Source organism: Nematolebias whitei, chromosome 14, assembly GCF_014905685.2.
Source record: "Nematolebias whitei isolate Nwh7 chromosome 14, NemWhi1, whole genome shotgun sequence".
Classification (NCBI taxonomy): Eukaryota; Metazoa; Chordata; class Actinopteri; order Cyprinodontiformes; family Rivulidae; genus Nematolebias; species Nematolebias whitei.
In genome coordinates this window covers 6,328,679-6,339,504 of record NC_056511.1, presented here as the reverse complement: position 1 = coordinate 6,339,504, position 10,826 = coordinate 6,328,679, and the positions used below count along the sequence as shown (strand labels likewise).

The following is a 10,826-nucleotide window of genomic DNA, read 5'->3' as shown; positions in this document are numbered from 1 at the left end:
GCTCGTTTTCCCCTCCCCTCCTCTCTGACTTCTGTCTCGACTAATCTGTCATGAAAAGGTTCGCTCGTCACTACAAGAACTTATCTGTGAGCTGATTTGAATTAAATGACCTGAAAGTGTGTGAGTTTCTGTTTGACGTCCGGCCGTGACGACCGTCAGTCAGGACGGGAAACGGGTCGTTCTGAAGATGGAGCTCTCTCCAGAACGCAACCTTTGGGTCTGATTCTTGTTTCTAATGAATGCCGAGCTACCCAGAAGTAAAAACCTTTGTGTTTCTCTGAAGTCAGGAGCTTTGTAGAAGGTTTGAGAGAGAAAACCTGATTTTCGTTTTTTTACTTGTGCATCTACAGAATGAAACTTTTTATAAAACCTTTCAGGTTAAACTAAAACTTTTTGATTGGTTTAGTTTTTTAAACACGCCACTGAAAATAGTCAAAACAACATTAAAATAAATCCCAGAAAATGCAGTGTGACTGCAGATAACTGAACGTCTTTGTTTAAGAAACTCAAACTGAGTTGAAACAGCTAAAAGAAGGAAACAAGCTAAACAAAGCTAAATGCAAGCTAAACATACCAAAAGGCTAGCTAAAATTAGATAGGAAGTGGTGACGCAGGGGTTAGAGATGAAGGGCCTGAGATCAGAAAGTTGCAGGTTCAACTCCCTGGATTGAGATCAAAATGTGGATGAAAAAGTTGAAACACCCACATCTGCTTCCACCCTCATTTGCCCCACCCTGGGCCCTTGAGCAAGGCCCTTAACCCCCACCATTGCTCCCAAAACAGGTCTTGAAAATTAGTTTTTGTGACTCGGTGAGACTACTTGAATAAATTAAGGGTAAATAAAAATATAAATAAAAGTAGCTGAACACTAAAGTTGAGCAAGATTTGAAACATCTGTTTACTTTGCTGGGTAAATATTTGTAAAAAATAAATAAATTACAGTAATATAAAAAAAGACAAAAAAGTCAAAGCACTCATCTCCTCATTGAGCCGAACATTGTCATATACGCATGGATACACAAAGGATGCTGAATAGTAAGATTCCAAAAATCATGGAAAAGTTCAAAAACCTGGAAATCAGTGTGGATGCTGAATCAGCATTCAAAAAATAATTGACAGAAATTACAAACTGATTACATAAAATAACTTGATGTGTTTGAAACGAATTAGAAAATGTATATATATGCATTGATTATTGAGCATGCATCAGGATATATGTATGTTCGTTCTAGAATTGCTCCGCTCGTGGTGGCTGCATGTTGGAGCAGCTCTGTTACTTTCATTCTGAGATTTTGCTTTTGGAAACTTTAATTCCTCTTTTTCTGGATGTAAATCACATTTTTTGGATGATTGTTTCCTCTGGTATCAGATGCTGTGCAGCTGGAAGGATTTTTACTGAAACTTTTTTTTAGTTTTGGACATTTGTTATGATGCGTAACCATGGCAACAAGGCAGTTTTCTACAACCAACAGCAGCTGATTAACATCTCAAAAGCTCAAATAATATCTCAACTACAGCCCCAAATCTCAGATGAGTTGAAAGGATGTTCTGTGGACGCATTCTCATCTACCTGCCAGCTGTGCTCGAGTGCCTGACCACTGAGATCCTGGAACTAGCAGGAAACACGGGTCAAGACAGCAGGACAGGATCATCCCTCGGCACCTAGTTGGATGTCCGCAGCGACGAGGAGCTCGGCAGACTGCTGGGAGGAGTGGCCATCGCTCTGGGAGGAGTTCTGCCCGGCGTTCGGGCGGTCCTACAGCCCGGAGGAACCGAGAGGCCAGCCGAGTCTGGGTGGACAGATCAGACGGAATCTGCAGCCAGTTTCTTAGGATCCACTGTGGGATGGACCTTTACAAGAGATCCTTCCTGTCTACAGCCATCAGCATCTATAACATCTCTTAATGAAACGAAGATAACGAGTCACAACAAGAAATAATTTCCCTTTGGGATTAATAAAGTATTTTTGAATTTGAATTGAATTGAATAAACTTGTACTGGACAAATGCATATATACCGGTACATTTGAACATTATGTATATGTGTATGTGTACACCCCAAATTAATCGTGTTAAATTTAAACCATTAACAATTTTTAAATTCAGCATTATTGCGTTTAAAGCATTAGTTCAGATCTGCTGATGTGGGGTTTTATGCCAAACAAAGAATAAAAATTGAAAGACCTCCAGGAAAGCCTAGAGAACCATTTATGAATTCCTATAAATTATAAGTTAAGCATGTTGTAAAGCTTTTGCTGCACAGTTGGATACAGTCTGTAAATACAGTAAATGTTATGTAGTGGTGTTCTTTCTTGTCTGTGGGGGTACAGAAGTGATTGTGGGCGTGAAGCAGTTCCGTGAGTGACCTGCAGGGGGCAGCAGTCGCTGTAAGAACGGCGCATGTGCAGAAGAGAAGAAGAGAAGACGGACGGGGAAAGGGGGAGAAAAAAATCATAGGAATTACTCCTGTTTACAACAACATAATGGAGCCCAGATGGCTGAATAACGTTTGCAGCCGTATTTTATGGACTGGGTTTACGTTATATGTCGTTTTCGGTGAGTACTAAAACGAAATATCGCTTTAAAATAATTATTTAACGCCTATATTTGAGGTAATTGGGATAGCTAGCGACGTTTATACCTCCAAAACGGCAACCTCGCTGAATCATACGCCTTTGTTTCCTCGGTGTAGTTAGACCTGGTGTTAAACACACAGACGGAGAAGTATTTGTTTTCTGTCGGCTTTAGTTTTAGACGCACGTCGCTGCAACGCAGGAAATCACAGAAAACGTTAAATTGGCTAAAATCTGAATGGAGTTTGGTGGGTACGGCGGCTGCCGCCCATCCGGGGGTCTCCTGTGAAAGGTGGAGGCTGAAACGTGACTTCGTGTTTAGCTCGAATGAATCACAGCAGCTCACTGGATTGTAGCAGATTCTCATCGACGTTAAGCATAGATGATCTAACCAAAGTGTGTTTTTGTACGTTTAACTGGAGCTGTTCGGTGCAAACCTACGTGTCACTCAGGACAATAATGGGTCCTTTAATTAAACCTCATTATTATGTTCCAGATGATGACTTGAAATCAGTGGAAGTCATTTCTTAAATCAAAGCCAATTTATGAGCTGCTGTTGGGAAATAATTTGGCTCTCCGTCCAAAACTGCAAGATAACATCTCTTTTCCTCATTCCCTGCCCTCTTCCTGAACTGAACAGTAGTTTTACAATCAGATGATACTAATTTGTTTACTTTCATAAAGTAGTACTATAGCCACAGGCCCATTATTTTAAAGAACAACATTTACCTGTGTAAAACAATAGACTCCTAGAATCAGTCTATTTTAGACTGTAAACAACAATGTCAGTGTTTCATGTAGTTTACTCTGCTTTCATGGTATTTTATCATTGTTCAGCACTTTGGCCCATGCTTGCCTTTAAATGCACTCATCTATAAACTTACTTTTTTTTTTTTGTGTGTGCAATATTTTATGATCTGACCTTCCTGGTTGTCTTGCTGTATGACATAAAATATTACAGGCAGGACACTGAGCAGCATTATACAGTTTTATATCACACCGCACAACACAGGTCATGTTTCTAAGAAGGTTGTCAGGTCCTCTGGATGGATTCTTTGCTGAAATGTTTTGTCTTTTATCCTAAAGACTTCTTCAGTCTGAGGAGCTGCAACAAACTCAAGTCTTACAGCGCCAAGTCACAACAGAAGTCATCTCAGGGAACTGTACAAAAACATTCACATACATTATAAAAGCCAGTTAGCAGAAGTTATGTATCTAAGGAAGCCAGCAGATTGAGTCTTCACTTCATCACAGTCTCCCATCATGAGCAAGAGCAACAGTGGAAAGGAAAAACTCCCCTTTTTAAGAGGAAGAAATCTTCAGCAGAACCAGGCTCAGGATGAGCAGCCATCTGCATCTTGTTCACATGATAAAGGACCATCAGCCTAACAATAGATCGTTAGAGCCCTGATGGCCGCTTGCTATTCACAGAGGGCTGAGTCATGCTGCTAACAGCTGGACGTGGAGGCCTCTGCCCCTGTTTAACAACGGACAGGTTCTCTTCACAAAGATGGCTTCTTTTACTCATCTTTCAAACCATCGTTCCTCTCTATCCAGGATGTGCTCAACTTCATCCCTGATAGTGACCGCTGACCTGCAGATGAGTGTAAACTGCAGAGTCCTCACTGATGGTGTTGCTCTTCTGCGCTGGTCCATCCTTTTGGCCAGAGGCTGTTTAGTTTCCTTGATGTAAGACTGATCACAGCCCTCCTGACACTGAACAGCTTACACTGTTTGTGCTGGTGGACTGGATCTTTGGGATGAACTAGTCTTTGCCGTAATGCATTTTGGGGTTTAAAAGCCACTGGGGCGTTATGTTTAGAAAATAAATGTCACAATTTCCCTGAAACTCCCGCAACATACGGAATGACCACTGGTCTGGGTCTGGGGTGGCCTAGCACAGAAGAGCAACATCATCGGGAATAGCGAGCGGCCATCGGGGCACTAACGACCGATAGTTAGGCTGTTTCTTTGAGTTTGTTGCAGCTCCTCAGACTGAGGAAGTCTTCTGAATAAAAGACGAAATGTTTCAACAAAGAAGAATCCATCCAGAGGACCTGACTCAGCCTTGTTAGATTTATCTACCTGGATTATTGAGCAGGCATCAGGGCAGTTCATCTATATGTGATAAATGTTACATGCAAGTATATATAAAGCACAAATTGTTCAATAAAATACAAATGCATGCATACAAAATAAGACAAAACATCAAATCAGATGTTTGTGTTTAAATGAGCAGGTGGGATAAGAAAACCATTCAAACCAATACTTCCTGACATTAAACCTACATCTTTGACTGGTAGCTCATGTTCAGTAAAAATTTAAAGAAAGTTTTTTAATTTCCTTACTCTAAACCATTTATACACTTTCGACCAAATAACTTCTGTACATGCATTTTTAGGGTTTTATTGTTAAATATTAGTTGTATTTATCATCTGATCAGTGAGTAAATAAAATGCTTTCCTAAAGATATTATAAATTAGGTTTAGATCTAATTTAAAAAAGTTCTCCTCCTTTTATCTTTCATTTTAGTCTATTTTATAGGATTTAGTATTGTAAGAACATGCTTGTGCTCCTTTTTATGGCATTTGTATATTTGTATTTTGTGTTTTTATTCCACATATGGTAGGTCTAAAATATTAACATAATGTTCAATTAAAACATTTTCCTCTGAACATATTACGTCTAATCTTTAAATTTTTTTATTGTATTAAACTCGACAACATTCTGTTTTCCTCATAGTCAACAGATCCACCTGGAAAACCAGATTTCATGTATTTTTCACAGATTGACAACTGAATAATTGAAAAAAAATATATATATATTATTTTTTAATATATTTAACCTTTATTTGAAGAGGTGGATCTCTTCTCTCGCGCCGAGAGAAGAATGGTGGCAGCAGCAGGAACATTTCAAAACATAAAAACACAATTACAGAACAATAAAATACACATTAATATAAAAACAAAAATATAAGGAGAGGAAATAGAAACACCCAGAGGAGCTAAGACTAAGACTCGTCTTATTAATTGAAACATTTACAAACGGATGCCTCACGACATCTTTAAGCTGAATGTTGAAATTTAGCCCAGTTGACCAAACCAAGCTCTGCGGGACACAAGAGGTTTATCAACGCTCTCTTGTAAATCTGGGATCGTCTGACGGAGGGGAAATGGACGACAAACACTTCCTTCTGTCGATGTTGTGAAACGGTCTCCAAGCTGAAGTCTCCAGAGTTGCAGCAGTTTTTGTTTCCGACACGTCGTACTCCCCGGAGTCTGAATGCTGCAGGTGACGAGGCCTCTCCATCCTGCTGGGCTCACATGCAGCCGCTCAGATCGGTTGGAAATTATGACTTTATTATTTTAAGACGTTTGAACTTTGTTTTGAAGGCGGGCGTACCCTGCAGCTATTATAAGCAAGTTATTAATCGGTAACGTTTTCACTCGGTGTTCAGCATTTTTCATCTTTTTCTTTCCAGTGAGAAAATATTCAGTCGGTTTGCTTTACTTTTTAACAAAATAATTCAGTTAAGCTCCATTATATTGGTCAGTAATGGATTTACTGAGCTGATCCCAGTACAGTGGCGCAGAATCGGATCATGTTTAACCCAGAGCGGATGTTATTTATGGCAAATTGTTGCTAAAAATCTGAATTATGTTTATTTATCTTGGTCTGAAATCAAACCTGAAGCTGCAACTCACAGAGGTGTGTCAGTCGGAGACGCTACATTAAGAGAAAACGCATAGTTACATTTTATTCTTATCAGTGAATCAGTACTAAAGTCATGTTTATTATTAGATTTAGAGGTAAGATTATTATATTTATCAAATTAAATCATAAATGTGGGGGAGGGTGCAAAGCATGCTGAGGACCGAAGTGATGTGGGCGGATTTATTTTTAAATTAGCTGTTCTCGAAACACAGAATGTTAAAGTCGCTGTGAGGCGTGAATAAATCAGCTGTTTTCTGTTTGCCATTCAAAGGTAACTCTGAACAAGCTGCATCTTCAAGCCCAATGACTCCTGAAATTAGCCGAAGAAGCTAAAACTGAGTTTTATCGTTGAAACTAAAAGAAGCAAAAAAGATCAGAAGAGCTGACGGGTCACGTACGTTAAAAACAGCTGATCGAAGGCTGAAACAAAAAATATCAACGGTAGCTTGACGTCAAGAGTAAAACTCATAGCTAAAGGTTAAGGTCAGCAAAACGATAGCTAAAGGTTCAAAGGAGCATAATAGTTGCTAAAGATTCAAAGTAGCTAAAGGTTCAAAGGAGCATAATGATATCTAAAGGACAGTAACAACACAATATACACTGAAGCAGATTTTGAAGAGAACGTTTTTTTAAAGGATGTGAATTGATGCCAATCTATTTTAATATTGAATTTTATTTTAAATGATGTTAAAAGTTATTAAAATTCTCAGCTCTCATCTCCGTGTTGTGACTGCTGACTCGGCGTTGGCCTCGGTGCGATGCTGAAATGTCAACTGGAAGTAGTTCTGATTGAACGAGCGAAGCTAACATTTTAAAAGAGCTTACAATAACAATAGCAACATTTAATGGTTAATTTCAATCAACCTTTATTTATACAGGTAAATCCCATTGAGCCTTGAGGACTCATTTACAAGAGAGACCTGATTTCAACAAAGAAAGATGACACCAATGGACAACAATAAACAGTTATAAAAAAGCATACTATAGTTTTTTTTTTTTTTTTTTTAAACAAATAGGATGGCTAAAAGGAAAAGGTAGCAAAACAAAAAAAAAACCCAGCTAGATTCCAAGACAAATGTAGAAAACTAACAACAGGAACATGTCAGCATTGGACCCTGCCAAGTGTCCAACAGATTCTTAAAGACACTTAGAGAGGTCAAGGTCGAGAGCTTCAAATCTTTTTGTAAGATATTCCAGGAAACAGGAGCGGAATAGGAGAAGGCCCTTTTGCCTAGTTCAGTCCTCATTGAGGGAACACTGCAGGTAATAATGTCCTGAGAGCGCACTCCGTAGCTGCACTCACGCAGAGACATGTAGGAGGAGATGTATGAAGGCAGCAGACCAAGAAGTGATTTAAAGATGAAAATGTACCAGTGAGAGAGTCTGCGTGAAGTTAATGATGTCCAGTTAACCAGTGAATACTGGGTGCAGTGGTGGGTACGATAATCACAGCCAGTTATGAATCTTAGTGCACCATGATAGACAGCATCCAACATCTGCAGGGTTCTTGTAGGAGCGTTCATGTAAATAATATCACCAAAATCAATTGAGGGAAGGAAAGTCACAGATACAAGACGTTTCCTAGCATTCAGGGTTAGACAGGATCTGTTTCTGAAAAAGAAACCCAGTTTAACTTTCAGTTTCTTTATCAAGTTTTCCACATGGAGCTTAAAAGAAAGATGTGAGTCGACCAAGATACCCAAATATTTATAAGAATCAACAAACTCAATGGGGACACCATTTGAGGACAAAATATGAGGAAGAACTGCTGGGACCAACTTCCTATTTGAAAAAAGCATCCCTTTGGTTTTTTCGGCATTTAGGACAAGTTTGAGGTGAAACAAATCAGTCTGGATGATGTTGAATGCAGATTTCAAAAGCTGGAAAGCCTTAGCAACTGTTTTAGCTCGACAATAAACAACTGTGTCGTCAGCATAGAAATGTATGGATGCATTAGGGATGTTTTTACCTACATTATGTATGTAGATTGTAAAGAGGGTGGGTCCTAAGACTGAGCCTTGTGGTACACCATTGTTGACTGTTAAATAACTGGAGGAAGTACCATTATGTTGAACACATTGCCTCCGGTCTGAAAGATAGTTAGAGAACCAACCAATGGTGTGTTCTGAGAAACCGATTTCTGAGTGTTTATGACACAAGATGTTATTATCCACAGTGTCAGAATCTTTAGACAGGTCTAAGAAAAGTGCAGCACAATAATCCTTAGCATCCAGTGCTTCAACAACATCATTAAGAACCTTCAGTGAAGCAGTGGTTGTGCTGTGTTGTTTCCTGAAACCAGATTGATGTGGAGGTAAGATGTTAAATGAGTCCAGGTAATCTTTGATTTGAGAGTTTATCAGTTTTTCTAGAACCTTGGCTAAAATGCAGAGTTTAGAGATTGGTCGATAGTTGTTCAGTGAGGTGGGGTCTCCTCCCTTCAGCAAAGGAAGAACAAAGGCTGTTTTTCAAGTGTCAGGGATGGAGTTTTGTCTTATGGAGAGATTGAAGATGTGGGTCACAGGGACTGTGATGATATGAGCAGCCAGCCTTAAGAAATAAGGTGGAAGTTCATCTGAACCTGCAGATTTTTTAGGATCAAGACCTTTTAACAGTTTATTGACCTCACTGACTGAGAATGGAGAAAAAGAGAAGCTGTGATTAACTGAGGATTGACTTGTAGGAGGGATTTGATTTGTAGAAGTTTGGTTATTAGGGGAAGTGGCTGATCTTCCATTAGTAACTGTGTCAAATAAAGAACCAGAAGCAACAAAATGTTTGTTGAAACAGTTCAGTTCAATTTATTTCATCAGCTCAATTGTCAGACAAGTCAAAAAAAAAGATTTTAGCCCGAGGCTCTTACAACCCTTTCATGTTAATCTAATAACTCATCTGTAATCGTACTTTCTGTATTTCACGATGTATCTTGAGATTACAGATTAAAAGCATGTTGGGGCTGTAACTTTCAGCTGTGCGTCTTGTTCATCAGACTTTGCTTTGGAACTCCTCATCTTTTCTCTTAGAGTTTGTTCCAGGTCATTGTCTTTTTATTTTTTAACTTTTGAGCCTCCACTAAAGCTGTAACTTATTAGTCGCTGAAGAGAATTGTGAAATGCAGTTTTTCTTCTGTGTTGCTGTAACTGCTGTCTGATGTCTGTGCAACTGTATGTTCTCTCTTCTTGCCTCAAAGGTTCAGGATCATTATTTGTTTTGAGTCAGCAACGTTAGATACACAAAAGAAGGCGTTTTAATTTTTAATACAATGAAATAATCCTTCCTTTGTCCCTCGGGTTATACGAGTTTCTTCTGCTGGTCGTTATATATTACAAGAAAACATATCTTGTTTACTTTCAAAGTGGAATGAGCATTTCTTTCAGAAACTCTTGCAGGAAGACGACTGAACGTCTTGCTGCTCGTTGTTTTAGCAGTAGCCTCCTGCAGAGCTCTGCGTTGTTTTAATTCTCTTTTCTGTGTTAGGTTTTACTCAACGGGGCTCGACAACGCTAACTTTGTTTCTTTTCATTAAAGTCACCGAACCTACGTCTGCAATCGATATCTACGTCGATCCTGAGGTGGTAGTTCAGAACGGCACCAAAGGAGTCCTGCGGTGCACCTTCAAGTCCAGTGCGGTGGTCAGCACCTGGACCTCGGTGACCTGGAGCTTCCAGTCAAGTCAGCCCGACCATCAGTTCTCCAAAGCTCCATATGTGGTGAGTCTCCGCCGATTGTACCCAGGAAGAAAAGCGTTCCCAGTTTCAGGAAGTTTTCCCGTCATTGTTTCGTCTGTCCCGCTGACTCGTCCTTTGAGGTCAGTGCGGCGCTGCAGCATGTCTCTACATTATCTGCTGCTAGGAAAGCTGCAGGGTGATATGCATTCCTTCAAGGAACGCTTGGCCTTTATTTGTGTTAATGCTGATTCAGCGTTTCTGTGTGGCTCCATACTTGCTACGTGCTATTTTAGCCATTCATACATCAAAACATTCAGCTCATTCAGGAGATGTTAACTCTGATATTTGGCTTATATAATTTTTTATGACTAAAATATTAAAATATTTACCTTTTTATTTCCAAATACTTTCTCATAGAAATACTTTTAGAGATCTATAATTTGAACAACTTGTTCTCTTTGATATCTGCTTCAGCACACTTGCTCTTTACTATTAACTTTCAGCTATCATTTTTCTAATTTTACCTGTTTAGATAGCCTTCTGCCTGTTTTAGCAAGATTTTTCCTGCTTTATTTTTTATCTAGTTTTAGTTTCAGCCAGCATCTAGCTATGATTAGATTTGAGGTAGTGTTTTCCTACATTTGGCTTGTGATTTGCTCCTTTTGACTCATGTTTTTGCTCCTTTTAGGTTATGATTTGGTCTTCTTGGATTGTGTTTTTTGCTGCTTTTGGCTTGTGATTTGCTCCTTTGGGTTCATGTTCTTTGCTCCTCTTGGCTCATGTTTTTGCTCCTTTTAGGTTATGATTTGGTCCTCTTGGCTCATATTTTTGCTCCTTTTAGCTCGTGATTTGCTCCTTTTGGCTCATATTCT

General features: G+C 39.2%; 1 protein-coding gene across 1 annotated transcript in view; it reads left to right on the top strand.

Annotated features, from left to right (window-relative positions):
• The first annotated feature begins 2,411 nt into the window (after window positions 1-2,411).
• The window catches only part of mpzl1l (myelin protein zero-like 1 like), a 23,999-nt gene continuing 15,584 nt past the window's right edge, over window positions 2,412-10,826 (top strand). The window contains exons 1-2 of the mRNA XM_037687246.1: window positions 2,412-2,555; window positions 9,815-9,996. Of these exons, the coding sequence (XP_037543174.1) occupies window positions 2,483-2,555; window positions 9,815-9,996 (255 nt within the window). The 5' untranslated portion in view covers window positions 2,412-2,482. The remainder of the gene's footprint in view (window positions 2,556-9,814; window positions 9,997-10,826) is intronic.